The sequence below is a fragment of the Phoca vitulina genome, unplaced genomic scaffold (assembly GCF_004348235.1).
Source record: "Phoca vitulina isolate PV1807 unplaced genomic scaffold, GSC_HSeal_1.0 scaffold54, whole genome shotgun sequence".
Lineage (NCBI taxonomy): Eukaryota > Metazoa > Chordata > Mammalia > Carnivora > Phocidae > Phoca > Phoca vitulina.
This window is the reverse complement of record NW_022589757.1, coordinates 2,810,090-2,825,923: the sequence shown is the minus strand read 5'-3', so window position 1 is coordinate 2,825,923 and position 15,834 is coordinate 2,810,090. Positions and strand designations below refer to the sequence as shown.

The 15,834-nt window shown below is 39.4% G+C and overlaps 1 protein-coding gene across 1 annotated transcript in view; it reads right to left on the bottom strand.

Annotated features, from left to right (window-relative positions):
- Positions 1 to 7,298: 7,298 nt before the first annotated feature.
- The window catches only part of ADSS2 (adenylosuccinate synthase 2), a 33,230-nt gene continuing 24,694 nt past the window's right edge, over positions 7,299 to 15,834 (bottom strand). The window contains exons 9-13 of the mRNA XM_032389340.1: positions 14,449 to 14,603; positions 12,798 to 12,922; positions 11,036 to 11,133; positions 8,586 to 8,735; positions 7,299 to 7,367 (exon numbers count right to left, since the gene is read on the bottom strand). Coding sequence (XP_032245231.1) covers positions 7,315 to 7,367; positions 8,586 to 8,735; positions 11,036 to 11,133; positions 12,798 to 12,922; positions 14,449 to 14,603 — 581 coding nt within the window. The 3' untranslated portion in view covers positions 7,299 to 7,314. The remainder of the gene's footprint in view (positions 7,368 to 8,585; positions 8,736 to 11,035; positions 11,134 to 12,797; positions 12,923 to 14,448; positions 14,604 to 15,834) is intronic.

Here is a 15,834-nt window from a genome sequence, read left to right as displayed (position 1 = left end):
CTGTGGCCTCACACATGAAAACACAGAAAATAAAAATAACCAACTTTCAGTTTCACTGATTTTCTCTGTTGCTTTCTAGTCTCTATTTTGTTCCTCTTCACTCTCATCTTTATTATTTCCTTCCTTTTACTGGTTTTGGGTTTAAGTTGCTTTCTTTTTTTAGCTCCTTAAGGTGTAAAGGTAGGTTGTTGATGTGAGACCTTTTACTGCTTTCAATTTCCTCTGGAGTGCTGCCCATGTTTGCAGCATCCCATGGTTTTACTATGTTGTGCTTTTGTTGTCATTCATCTTTAAGTGTTTGCTGATTTCCCTTATGATTTCTTCCTTGACCCACTGATTAAAAGTGTGTTTTTAAATTTCCACTGTTTGTGAATTTTCCAGTTTTCCTTCTGTTATGGATTTCTAGCATCATGCCATTGTCATCAAAGAAGATACTTTGTAGGATTTCAATATTTTTAACTCTCAGGCTTGTTTTGTGACCTATCATATGGTCTTTCTTGGAGAATATCCCATGTGCACTTGAAAAGAATATGTATTCCATTATTTTGGGGTAAAGGGTTCCATGAATGTCTGTTAAGTCTGGCTGGTTTATAATGTTGTTCAAGTTCTCGATTTCCTTATTGATCTTGTATCTAAATGTTCTATAAATTACTGAAAGTGGGGTACTGAAGACTCCAACTATTATCATAGAAATATTTCTCCCCTCAAATCCAATCAATGTTTGCTTCATTTATTTGAGGGCTCTGTTGTTTGGTGAGTATATATTTATAATTATTACATCTCTTTTTTTTTTTTAAGATTTTATTTATTTATTGACAGAGAGAGAGACAGAGACAGCATGAGAGGGAACACAAGCAGGGGGAGTGGGAGAGGGAGAAGCAAGCTTCTGGCCAAGCAGGGAGCCCGATGCAGGGCTCGATCCCAGGACCCTGGGATCATGACCTGAGCTAAAGGCAGACGCTTAACGACTGAGCCACCCAGGTGCCCCTATAATTATTACATCTCTTGATGACTCGACTCTTTTATCAATACATAAAGTCCTTTGTTGTGATAGTTTTTGATTTAGTCTATTTTGTATGATACTAGCGTATCTTTTCCCATTCTTCCACTTTCAACCTACTTGTATTTTTGGATCTAAAGTGAGTGACCTCTAGACAACATACATGACCTTGGGTTAGGCAGAAGACTTCTTAAACATGATAGTGAAAACGCAATCTATAAGTGAAAAAATTGCTAAATTGGATTTGATCAATATTTAGAACTTTCATATTTCAAAAGATTCCACTAAGAAAATGAAATGGCAAGCCAAAGATAGGGAGAAAATATTTGCAAAGTCTGTATCCGATAAAGAACTTGTATCCAGAATATATAATGATATACAGTGATCTGCTATAATTAAAAAGAAAATTACCTACTTCAAAAATGGGCAAAATATTTGAATAGACACTTCACCAAAGGCATACAAATGACCAAGAAAAGATGTTGCAACATTATTAGTCACATTAGGAAAATGCAAATTAAAACAACACAACCCTTCACACCAATAAGAATGGCTACAATCAAAAAGACACATTATTACAGGTATTGATGAGGATATGGAGAAACATTTATACATTGCTGGTAGGAGTGTAAACTGGTGCATTTTGGAAGTTTCTTTTAAAAATTAATTATAAATGTACAATATGGTCTAGAAACTCCACTCCTAGGTGTCTAGCCAAGAGAAATGAAGATATGTCCACACAGACTTACAAATGCTGAACAGATGAATGAAGAAAAGGTATATCCATATAATGGGTTCAGCAATAAAAAAGGATGAAGTCCCTGGTATACCCTCATAACATTACATTAAATGTAAACAGCCAGATGCAGAAGACTGCATGCATATTCCATGATTTCACTTACATGAAATGTCCAGAAAAGGCAATTTTATTGAGACAGTGGGTTTGTGAGGTTGGGCGTGGGAATGGGGAGTGACTGCAAATGGGCACAAATAATTTTTTTTTTTTTTTTTTTTTTTAAAGATTTTATTTATTTATTTGAGAGAGAGAGAATGAGAGACAGAGAGCATGAGAGGGGTTAGGGTCAGAGGGAGAAGCAGACCCCCTGCCGAGCAGGGAGCCCGATGCGGGACTCGATCCCGGGACTCCAGGATCATGACCTGAGCCGAAGGCAGTCGCTTAACCAACTGAGCCACCCAGGCGCCCGGGCACAAATAATTTTTTAAGATTTTATTTGAGACAGAGAGAGAGGGGAGCAAGAGCACGAGCTGGGGGAGGGGCAGAGAGGTACAAGCAGACTCCCCGCTGAGCGGGGAACCCGATGTGGGGCTCGATCCCAGGACCCTGAGATCATGACCTGAGCTGAAGTCAGACACTTAACTGACTAAGCCACCCAGGCACCCCTGGCACAAAGAACTTTTATGGGGTGATGGAAATGTTCTAAAACTGGATTATGGTGATGGTTGTACAGTTCCATAAATTTACTAAATCACCAAATTGTATTCTTAAAACAGGTGAATTTTATGGTATATAAATTATACCTCAATAAAGTTGTTTCCATAAAAACCATTATATATGTATGATTTTGACAAAAATAAAACAAAATCAGACCAAGAAGTCTCTAAGGAAGACAGATCGATGCTGTGCATAAAGATGATTCAAATCTTATTTTCCTTCTCGGTACAGTCTACAGAGGTGGATGCAGTTCTAAATGAGAAGCTAGGCTAATGGTATATACATTGGTATTTCCAAACAAAACTTTTCTTTAGTTTTGGAGAAACAAACAAAAGCAGTGGGAAAAGAGTTACAGAGCTAATAGTCTTCTCTTCCCCCACCCACCCCGCCACATTCTAGAAGCTAATATACTATGTGACTGCTGAATCCAGTGAAAGCATAGTTTTCCCTGCATTCACTACCTCTGTATGTTTTTTTTTAAAGATTTTATTTATTTATTCATGAGAGACAGAGAGAGAGAGGCAGAGGGAGAAGCAGACTCTCCACTGAGCGGGGAGCCCGACGCGGGACTCGATCCCAGGACCCCGGGATCATGACCTGAGCCGAAGGCAGACGCTCAACCGACTGAGCCACCCAGGCGCCCCACTACCTCTGTATTTGTGTCACTGTGGACCTTCATTCATGAGGTTTCTAAAGATTGAGCCAATAAAGTGATGCCAAATACCAGTATCCCAACCATACTTCCCAAAGTGGTACTGACTGTGACAGACAATGGATTTCTGAAAGTATTAATCACTAAATATACTTGGTTCTCAGGTACACCTGAAATAGCAAATTATTCTCAGTAAACTGCTGCTGCTCACTTCTTAAAAATATTTAAAATTATATGCTTTTAAAATACAAAGATGAGGGGCGCCTGGGTGGCTCAGTCGTTAAGTGTCTGCCTTGGCTCAGGTCATGATCCCAGGGTCCTGGGATCGAGCCCCATGTCAGGCTCCCTGCTCAGCAGGAAGCCTGCTTCTTCCCTCCACTCCCCCTGCTTATGTTCCCTCTCTCGCTGCATCTCTGTCAAATAAATAAAATCTTCAAAAATAAATAAAAATAAAATACAAAGATGAATCAGGGAATCCTTCAAGTCCTCTCCAAGGGACCAAGGTTAGCTATTTGATATATCCCCCTACATACTTTGTCCAAGCTTTAGATCAATAGTTTTCAATTTTCTCCTTCCCTTCCCCACTCTTTCCAAATGGAGTTGCACAGTAGAAAACATGCTGCACTCATGTCAATGTGTCATGGTCATCTTATAATCAATACATATTGATCTAACTGGATGCTTTTAAAGGTTTCATAGAAGATCGTGGTATGCCATTAATGGACATTCATGTGTTTCTAATGATACAATTACATGCAAAATAGGGCTGCTTTTGGGGGGGGATGGAATTGCTGGTGAGTCAAAGCATTTGCAAATAAATTGTATCAGAAATTGCCAAATTGCTTCCCCCATATTGCAGTAATCCCCCTCTGCTAGCAGTATATGAAAGGGCCATAGCACTGACTTTGCATATTTACCACTCTGTGAGATTGGAAGTGGGATCTCATCGTGTTAACTCACATTTTCCTCTCTGCAGGGACAGTGTCTGCCTTTTCATGTTTTGGGCCATTTACATTTATTTTTCTGTGGATTAACTGGTATGTATTACCCTGTCCATCTTTTCTGTTAGTTGTCATGTTCTTACTTGTGGCAGCTGTGTGTGTAAGGGATAGGTGTTGAAATATTTTTTCCTAGTTTGCCGTTTGTTTTCTCAGGGTTCTTTGTTTTTGTTTTTTAATGAGCTTTAAGTATTTAAAAAATTATTTGATTTGGTCAAATCTGTATGTATTTCTTTAGGGTTTCTAGGTTTCCTAATTTTTCTTTACAAGGCTCTTCTGAAGATATTTTCCTGTATTACTTTCATTAATTAAAGCTTTTATAATTTGAGTTTTATTCAATCTGAAGTTCATATTTTGAGATTGTTTTCCTATCATTTTTTAATGCACTTTCCCAATGACATGAAATGCCATTGTTGGACTCTATCAAGCTCCCATGTAAAGTTGCACCTACCTCTGGAACGCCCAGTCCATTCCCTTGTGTATTTGTTCATTCCCATGACAATATCACATAGTTTGACTACAGGAGCTTAACAGTGTTTTAACACTCTCCACAAATTCTTTTTTCAAAAATATCTTAGGAATTCTTGCACATTCATTTTTCCACCAAAGCTTCAATTACAATTTTGTCCAGTTAGACAACCCCCTGGCAACTCTGACTGGAATGGCATTCAACTCACATACTCAATTGTGAAGGACATTCAACTCTATCACTCCATTAATATATAAAAAGTAAATATACTAAATAGGCCGTCTCCCCATTGAAATACCTTGTTCCACCATCTAGTTCCCTTCTACTGTGCTTTAAAATTTGGAGAGCTTGTTTCTTTTCAGTTTTTTTGTGTCCCTGTTATGCCCTCGTAAGCATATCTATTACATTTTGGCCTTGGCCTTTTCTTTCAGGGGAAACATATTTTGGTTATTTGGCAGAGTGCTCCTCCAACTTCTTGCCAACTTCATCCACCTCACCAGCCCCTCACTCATTTTTTTTCAGTTGCTCCAACTTTCCAAAGTGTTTCCAGCCTCTGGGTCTTTGTCCTGTCCCTCTGACTACTCATCCTCTTAATCTGTTTGAATGCTATTCCTGCTAAAGGCCATCTCTGACTCTTTCCAAACAGATTAAGCTCTCCTTCATAACACCCTGCACTTTACCACTGTAGCACTGATCGCTTACAAATAAGTTTGTCTGGCACGCTGCTCGCAATACACCACCACACCCCCAACACCTAGCAGATTCCAGCAAATACTCTTGTTCAATAAAGATCACTGTAATACAGTTACCTAGGATTTCAAACACTGAACTGTATCTGAAGAGCAGAACCTCTCTCTTAACCAACTTATTTAGCAAACAGCTCACTTCTAAAAACAGAATCACTCAACCTGGTCAAAAATGAGTAAATGTCCATCAACATCAATAGATTTGCACTTTTTTGGTTTAGAAAAAGAAAAAGCACTGACTTGGAGAATGCTTTTTTTTTGGGGGGGGGTAATCTCTATACCCAACGTGGGGCTCAAACTCACGACCTGAGATCAAGAGTCACATGCTCTTCCAACTGAGACAGCCAGGTCCCCTAAGACAGTTTTTATTTTTTTTAAGTTTATTTACTTTTTTAGTAACCTCTTTGCAGAATGAGTTCTTCACATCTGCCTCTGGACCATTACTAAAATTGTTTCAGTAACCCAACACTTTCAGCCAAGATGAGAATGTGGACTTAAAAAACCTCATTTCAACTCGATTTGTAGTTCAAGTAGGAAGATAAAGGGTAAGGAGAAATAAAAGCCCATTTAATTTCCATTAGAATAAATAAAAATTATTTATTGTAATATTAAATATAAATTTTACAAGAAGGTCATTATTGGTTGGCAATGGGCTTGTAAGATCATCTGCACTATCCTTTTTGTTTATTGAATCCAACAAGGCTGGCTCTATTTTAGAATTTTCTGAACTAAGTATTAATAAAAATATGTCTAGTGAAGACAAAAGATATTTACATTCTTAACTAAAACTGTTTTGATGTCTCCCCACCCTATCCCTACATACTACAGGGATAAAGCTCTTCCATATACTAGTATTACCAGTACTTCTTTTACTAGAACAAAAACACAATACACAAACCATACTAGAAATATTTGGTTCTTTTTAATCAGCTATTGATGGTATAATAAAATAAATTTAAGTGGCACCTAATTTAAACATTTAAAATAGTTCACTGAAGGATAATCTACAACACAGTATATTAAGCCTAATTGTCAAAATGACACCTCTTTTTTTCCAAGAAAGAAAAAATAAAGGCATGATCAAAATTATGACTGACCATTTGGGTTCATTTGGACACTTATATAGATGATTCTGTAGGCATACTGGCAGGCACAATGTTGAAAATCAATCCACTAGATTTAGAAATAACGGTAAGATAAAAAAGAACAGCTATACATTTCAGAGTTAATGCATGAAATTAAAGAAAAATATCCACTAATTATCACAACGATCTTTTAATGACTAATTTTTTTTAACATTAAGATTGTTGTTTTAGGGAACACCTTTCTCTGGACATTTAATTAAATGTCCAATGTATTAAATAATTTACAGAGAGAAATAAGTTTTGTGTTCTGTACAAATTAAAGGATACATGAATATAATCCCCTCCCCCCCGCCAAAGCTCAAATTTGCAATGGTCTCAGCAGAAAATAAACAGTTCATGAGTTAAACAGAATTTAAAGCATTACAAAAGTTTACAGAACCCTTCTTTTCATCATTTTTTTTCTAACAGAAAATATCACAATGACAAACTGAATGATCAGAATGTAAAAAATATTTGTGCAAAACTGCATTAATTGTTCTTCCCATTTAATAGAGGTGAAACCTAAGAACACACAATGACAATAATGAAGAAAAACTACACTGAAAGGAACTCTATTTCAGATTTCCAACAACATGGATCAAACTACGACTAAACACTGAGAGAGGACGTGGCACCGTGAGCAGCAGGAGCATCACATGACTCGGCAATTCTGCCAGCGAAGCGGGCTGACACTGGCACACGCCGAAGCTTCTCTCCACACAGCCGGCCATCTGAAGTGACTGCAAACAACTGTAGGGCTTAAAACTCACTTCAGTGTCTTTCTTCTTGAAATTTGCAGATCATAAATGAAATATTTAAGAAAGTCCTTTCCCCCCTCCTCAAGGAGCGTTTCTTGTTATCACTGGAAATCCTTAGAAGAGTTGAATCATAGACTCTCTGGATTTACCTACACCGATCCATTTAACTGGTAGGGGGGAAAGTACAAGAATAGTATTAATTCATTTATAATGTTCAATCCAGGGTCACTATTTAACTTTGCCAGGTGCCTTCTGTTATCCTGTGCTGTCCTGCTAGAAGACTGGGCTGATTTCTAAACAGAACGTGCAGTCAACATCCAGCACAGCCTTACCAGTTCCAGTTTGAATCACGTGATATTTCCAAGTCCTCAATGCCTAATAATTAGGTTAGCAAAATACTGGCCTAAACCAGCAGAGACCTAAAGAACCCTTAATTAAGTCCCTAATAACTAGATAAGATAGGCATCTTTGATAAATGCAGGATGCTAAGAGGTGACAGTGTAACTTCTCTATCTCAAAAAAGTAGAAACATCTGGAAAAGAATACTATTTTAACTTGCACAGCCTGAACCAGTCTACAGGAATCTCTAAATATTGTACCACATGGGTTAACCTTTATGGAATTTTACACAGGCCATTGTTAATTCACTATTGCTTGTATTTCAAAAAATGCTGACTAAGAGCCATAGCAAACATGCTGACTAAATTGGACATCACGCTGGCTGGGGTAGCTAGCAATTTGGAAAACAAGACTCGTATTTGAGACGAACCACAATACAAATCAGAGTATATAATGAATTCTACATAGAGGACACCTTCTACCCACTTTGCTTTTGTCTCTCCAATCTCTACCAGTACAAGTAGAAGGAAGACTTCCATTAACTAGTCACAGCCATAACCTGGTTATGCCTAGTCCCTGGCCAGCTTGTTTTTTAATAAAGTTTTATTCTTTCCTCTCCTCATATTTTTTCAGACTGGATTTCCTATTTTCTGTACCTGTTATTTCCTAACTGTTCAAGAAACTCTCCCAACTCCCAACGGTGGTTTAATCTCGAGTGGAAAAACCACAAACCATTTTTGGTGGAGGTGAAAATACAAAAGGATTTGTGACTAGGAGGGAGAAAGGAACAAGCATGAATGTCACACGGTAAAAACCAGAGTAGCAGAGAATTAAGACAGGGTCAAAACAGTGTGAGGTAACCTACTGCCTTCAGGCATACAAAGGATTTAAAAAAGATGACTATCTTTACTCTAAGAAATAAGGTTATTTTGTATTTTCCTGGGCATTGATGCAAATCATGAACACTCTACAAAGTAATAATGATCTTTTATTTTATCTCAAAGGTAGAAATAGAGAAAAGAGAGTTGTTCATAAAGTATACTTACTTGGAATCTGAAGCTCATCTTCAATAAATCGAACGTAATTTTGTGCATTAACAGGTAGTTCTTTAAATGTCCTTGCATTTGATATATCTGTGTTCCAACCTGGGAGCATCTTATATTGAACTTCAACTTTATTTAAGACTTCTTGGTTTGCTGAAAGTTAAAGAGTAAGTCTGTTTTTTCATGGTAGAACGCTGCCTATTGCCAAACAGCTTTTTGCTGTGTCAAAGGTTCATGATCTCTTATGAAAATCCTTGGAGCCAGAGGTGTTTTGGAATGCAGTTTCCCAGAGTGCAGGAAGGTCAGACAGTGCATTTACCACCTGAGGCAATATTTTCATAATCAAACACATTCCTGCAGCAACAGGACTCTTCACTCTAAGCAGAGAGATTATTAGCTCTAATATGAACTCAAGTCACGTTTTGCTGTCAAAGGACTTCGATGCCAAACTTTAAACTTTCCATTCTGAGAGCTTTTTAGATTTCCACACTGTAGATTAGAGATTATGGACCTGCATAAAGGCAGCAACCTCACAGAAAGGAGACTTGCATACTTGCTCTCATCTGGGAAATCTACTGATTTTGTGATTGTACAAAGCTGAGCTGGAAATTTCCTTCATTATCTCACCTAATCATTTTCTCTGTATCCATATCCCCTAATAGAAATGGACAGTGTACGAAAGTAAGAACAGTTTCTTTGACTAGAGACAGTACAGCGGATGCTTGGGGATTCTGTCCAGACTTCCCAAGTCAGCACTCAGATGCTCATTCCACTGCCCACTGAGGACTCCCGCTCAGAAATTACCGTCCACTGAAGGGAGCTGCCTCCCCAGAACAGCCCACATCCCACGACTGGTCAATGTGCACAACAGGCAGCACAAAACTACAGGTTCTGAGAAAAAGAAAACTCACAAGCAAGTCCTGAAAGTACTCAACTCTCTGCCCAGGGACAACTTCCCAGCCTCTGGAAGTCAGGACGCTAGAGTCGGGGGGACAAACAGCGGTCCCACTGAGCTAAGAAGGCAGATAATCAGGTTTCAGCAAAGCTGAAATGGCTCAAGCCAACACGGGCAAGCGTCAGAGAGGAGGGAGCTATGTGGGGAGCTCCCAGCCCTCAGAAGTCCAAGTGAAATCCCCACTGCTAACGTTCAACTTCACATGGAAGGGACCCATGGGACCACTGGAGGCTTACCAGATACTAGCTGTCACCCAGCTGAGTGGGACAGATTCTAGAGGTCAAGCAACGCTGGCAGAAGGAAAGGGGCGGGGTACACTGGAGCTCCAGCACTGCCGCATTGGGGCGATCTCTTTATGCCTTGGTAACTCTCCTGGCATCCAGCTGAGATAGCAGAGAGGCTGCTCCTTAAAATTAAAAACCATGCTCAAGAGTATAACTGACTGCAGACCTTCCATAAGGAAGCCTAAAACCAAGCTACCAAGTTCCACAGAGGAGACCGAAATTCGGAGACTGACCCACACCAGGTTAGAGGTTTGGCAAACACCCTGGGCTCTTCACATAACTATACTAACACAGCAGAAAACCACGCTTATACAAGTTCAAGATGATCAGCCAGTAATTCAACTGTCCCCTAACACAAGAACCAATACTCTTCAGAGGAAGATAACAGAATCTGAGTCACTACAATATAAGCACATTCAACCAGAAGTCATTAGTCCGCAATCAAGGAACCGAACTGGAGATGGCCCCTCGGACTAACAGATAATGATTTTAAACGTGTTTCTAAGAATTTAAGGTGATCCTCGGTTCCCAAGGACTGGTCGTCATCAGCAAGTCACAAAACCTACAAGCCTACCAAGTTTCATTAAGCTAGTGAATATTCCTTTCTTTGGCATATTCCCAGGCTTACAGGATGACTAAACAAATGAATGGTTCCTATTTCTGGAAGCTGGAAACATTTATGGAACTTCCTGAGTAACTGAAGAAATCCTATAACTAAAGATATGCCTGAAGAAACAGTACCTCATGTAGGAAGTCTCCCTACAACCACCCATTTTTGACATAGGAGATCAGAAAAAATCATTCATGTGGCTTGAAGAACAGGGTGGGTAAATGTATTAAGAGCCTGCTTACTTTTACGAGCAGCACTCTTCTCCTACCCCACGTTTCTCAAGGAAGAGAAGAATGCTACACAGAAGTTACTTTCAAAATAGGGAAGATGAGATTCAGGACCAGCATAGCTGGCTGGGCTCAGAGGGACCGTGTTTCTTCTTTCCTATTTTGAGTCTGAACACACGCTTATTACTGCAAGCCAGGATCCAAATGCATAGCAGCTATGAAACAAATGCCAATAACATGTGAATATACTTTTGCTATTCACAAAGAACATATCAACCCTGTGGCTATACATCATAGACTATACATAGGTACTTTATGAAACTGCTCTAACACGTTCACCTAATAATATTCTTTTTTTCACAGACTGAAAAAAGTACCTGGGAAATGAGGTATGATTTCACCATCTAACTTGTAAGCAACTCCAACTTTGATTTCCGTAAACATGTCCAAAATATCCAATTTGGTAAGTGCCAACCTAAGTGGAAGGAAAGGCAATGTTCAAACAGCAAACTATTAAAGGCCCTAACATCTAACTTGACGAAGAAGTAAAGGAAAATTCATACAAAGCTAAACATTCCAAAGCAATTCTGAAAACTGGTTAGGATTATATTCTAAAGTGTGCCACACATAAAGTGTGCATTTTCCTCATAACAAAAAAATGACTTAACTGATCTACTTGTGAGTTACTTTTCTAATAATTATATTTTCCCTGATTGATCCATACCACCTTTATTTATTTATTTATTTATTTTGAGAGAGAGAGTGCGCACACAAGTGGGAGGGGGAGGAGCCGTGGAGGGGAGAGAGAATCTCAAGCAGGCTTCACGCTCAGTGCAGAGCCCAGAGCATGGCTTGATCTCACGACCCTGAGATCATGACCTGAGCCGAAATCAAGCGTTGGACGTTTAACCGACTGAGCCACCCAGGAGCCCCACTTAGCTTTCTTATGATGGATCAACACAAACCTGAGGGACAGCAGCCTGGAGTAAAGGATGAACTCTGTGGGACACAGCAGAACTCGCTGTTCCACATGGAAGACTACAAGATACATGTACATTTACATGTAGGCCATCGATCCTCATTTCTCTACTCTGGTTATTATCACCTCCATCCTTCTGCTCAGAAATTGTCAAAGCAAAGTGAGGACACCACATCAAGGACCTCTTCAAGATACATCAAATCTCCCAATAAACTGACTGGGAAACAATTTTAAGGGAAAATCTATATAATTAGCTAAAACAGTAAGTTTGGGATTCTTACCCACAAATTTTTTGTCCTTTATTCTGTTATTTGCTGGAAGTTAAGCCTAATTAATACAAACAGGAGTACATTTATTTACATATTTATGTACATGTGTGAATAGCAACTTTTTACCAAGTGATTTCAGAGAGCCAGGCAGCATACTATATGCTCTCTCACTATATTTCTCACCTAATTTTCAAAACACTCACATGTAGTAGGTAATAGCATTGTCTAGATTTTAAAGATGATGAAAAAGGCACAGAAAGAGTAACTTGACCAAAGTCCTGGCACAACGCATGAATCTGAGATTTGAAAACAGAAGTTAGGAGCACCTGGGTGGCTCAGTCGTTAAGCGTCTGCCTTCAGCTCAGGTCATGATCCCAGGGTACTGGGATCGAGCCCCGCATCGAGCTCCCTGCTTGGCTGGGAGCCTGCTTCTCCCTCTCCCACTCCCCCTGCTTGTGTTCCCTCTCTCTCTGTGTCTCTGTCAAATAAATAAATAAAATCTTTAAAAAAAAAAAAAAAGTTAGACATTAATCAAGCCTATGCACTAAATTGGTTATATTGCCTCCCCTCCATATAAGCAAAATGCACCATCTACCTACCTACCTACATACCTCACTTTCCTCTATACTTACATGCATATGGGAGTAACATGATTCCTTTTTCCCAACCGTGGATATGTACGAAGACAACCTGGGGTCCTTTCCCTTGGGTACCCTTCCCCTAGATCTTGGTCCACCCACTTGAACCTTGAGCTACAATTTCATCTGGAGGCTAAACAGTGAACTTTTTCTACCAGGGCACTACTTTTCAAGTTTGCACTCCACAAAATTTAACCTGTGGTCATAAACTGTACCTTAGTTTCCTGAAATAAATGTTTCTAAGAATACTCACGCAGTAAATCCATTAATCATATGAGCATATTTGAGCAAAACCAGGTCCAGCCAGCCACACCTTCTTTTCCTTCCAGTGGTTACCCCAAACTCTCGACCTCTTGTTTGTAATAATTCTCCAATTTCCTAGAAAACAGAAAACAGGACTTTAGGATTATAATACCAATGCTGTCAATCTAGTAGAATTACATGTAAGATCATATACCAAGTCAAAGTCTTACAAAGATGAACATCTTCCAAAAAATAACTAAGTGGAAGACAGAATTCCATACCGATGATGGATCATATGTGAGGTAGGCATTATTTGGAAGAGATCCACTTTGGGCTTCATTTTTTACCATTTCTTTAAAACCGGTATTTTTTACAATGTTAGATAACTTCTTAAAATTTAGAGTAACATAGAAAATGCTTCATATTAAAAACAAGGTTAATTATTTATTAAAATAGACAAGTTAAGCCAATTGTTCCAAGAACTGTAGTTCGATGAGCCTCCCGAAAACCAGAAGACAAACTCTCAGCTAGTCAGTCGGTGTGGACAGCACAATGCCCTTTTGACATTGCTCAAAGATCTAAGCCACAGCCATTCCCTACAACCCAATTTTTCACTTATCATCTATCTACTCCCTAATTTACACCTTTCTGATTAAAGTCATCATTTCACTACCTCTTGTACTGACATCAATACAACTATGTGTTTTTTAAAATGTTGCTCTGTCAGGTTTGAATCCCAGCCCCGTCCCTCTGAGTGACTTTGCACAAGTGATTTCAGCTCTCCGTGCCTGTTTCCTCATGTGTAGAAGGGGGACAGTGACACCACCCAGCTCCCCGAGGGTCATGAGGTCCAAAGAGCTTCCGAGTATACAACACTCAGACAGTGCCCCACCCAACGTCACCGCCGCGGAGCTGTTGGCTGGGAACAGATCAAGTCTGGAAGTCACTCTTCTCAGCCTCGGCTCCAGAAAAGCTCTCGGGAAAGGCAATTCTTATTTTTACCCACTTTTTTCTCCTCCACTATCTCAACCTCCCTCATAAACCCACCTTCCTGTAGCATGGCACTTAAAATTACCTTTAAGTTCTCTCTAACCCTTTGTCTTTTGTTGCCAATCTGCTGTCACTTAAGTGAAAAGCACAGGAAGAATTCATCAAGGGAAAAAAAGCAGTTTTATTTTATTTTTTATTTTAAAGATTTAGTTATTTGACAGAGAGAGAGCGCGCACAAGCAGGGGGAGCGGCAGGCAGCGGGAGAGGGAGAAGCAGACTCCCCGATGAGCAGAGCCCAACCTGGGGCTCGATCCCAGGACCCTGGGACCAGGGCCCGAGCTGAAGGCAAACGCTTAACGACTGAGCCACCCAGGCACCTCCCCCTTCTTTTTAAAGATTTTATTTATTTATTTGACAGAGAGAGAGAAAGATTTTATTTTAAGATTTTATTTATTTGAGAGAGAGAGAGAGAGAAGGCATGAGAAGGAGAAGGAATCTGAAGCAGACTCCCCGCTGAGCATGGAGCCTGACGCAGGGCTTGATCCCACAACCGTAAGGTCACGACCTGAGCCGAAACCAAGAGTTGGACTTAACCAACTGAGCCACCAAGGCACCCCAGAAGTTTTTATTTTAAAACTTTCGGAATTGGATCTACTGAAAAATAGGCTTACATTGTCTTGCTCTGTTGGGAAGGCACCAATGCCAACTCGAGTTGTGTAAGCTTTCACGACCCCATACACTTCTCCAACATTTTGAGGGGGCATTCCCAACCCGGTACAGACACCTCCAACTGTACAGTTCGAAGAGGTCACAAAAGGATAAGTTCCTAAAAAAGAAACAAATATTATACACACATAGATATATATATTACTCTGAAACAGAATTACTGTGAAAAATCTGCATTTGAGTACATTCTAGGTACTGGACAGACTTGACTATAACTGCCCTCTCAAACCTCAACCTTTAGTCCTTGATCCTTTCTGTCTGTAATGAAATCAAAACACAGGTAGTTAGAGCTATCCCTGCGGTGCTCAGTCTGGGGAGGTTTTTTGAGTGTGCACAGTTACTCAGCTCTGTATGGTAGGTACTCACCTAATGGACTGCTGAATAATTTCATGCCAAAACCCTGGTGTTAGGCTAACTATTCCACTATGTAGACTTATAATCTATGTGTTTTTAACATGTTCCTATTAGTTTAAAAATGAATTTATTTTATTCCCTTGATATAGATTTTTAAGATACAGCCACAACCTAGAGTGACACCAGTATACTAAGAACTTTGTGGTATTCATTATCCTATCTTCTGATCTCTATTAAGGGAATAATCCCAAAAATGATGAGAGAAGCTAAGAGGGGTGTACTCCCCCATCCCCAAAGATCCTGTTCCTACTTAAACTATCCACTAAGCTAACCAGATACTCTGCTTTCTTTCCAGATTCCACAGGCATATTATGGAGTCAAAAATACCTATCTACAGTAATAGAAATACACTTTTTCTTTAATTGGTATACTTGGAGTCAAAAGCCAATGAAATGTCAGTACGACCTGAGAACAGACTTATCTTTGGAGATCATGTTCAGAGGGAAAGGCCAACAACCTAATGGGGCAGTAGTTGGAAAAAGTTAAAGCCTTAACTTTTTTAAGATGGAGGATGCCCTAATCCATTCAGAATGTCACGCCCAGGGAGTTAAACGGATTTCCACAGATCTTAGAATAGGCATGTTTAATGACAGTGTTGATTAGTTTTCGATATTTAAAAAAAGGCTGAACTAAAGGTAAAGATCCTTCCATAGCATTCCCCTAATCATCTTAAAGTTCCAAGCAAATGGAGCATGAACCAAACAACGGAAATCGGTTTACAGAATCCCAAACCCACTGACCCAAAGAGTGATTTCATTTTTCTCCTGAACTACAAATCGTAACACATGCATTGTGTATTCCACAATATTGCTTTAAAAAAAAAAAAGAGATTAGTAGATGACAAACGTCCATCATTCCTGAATATACAAGCTAAAAGCCTTGTTTTAAAACTCTGTAAGGCAAACATTAATTATTTA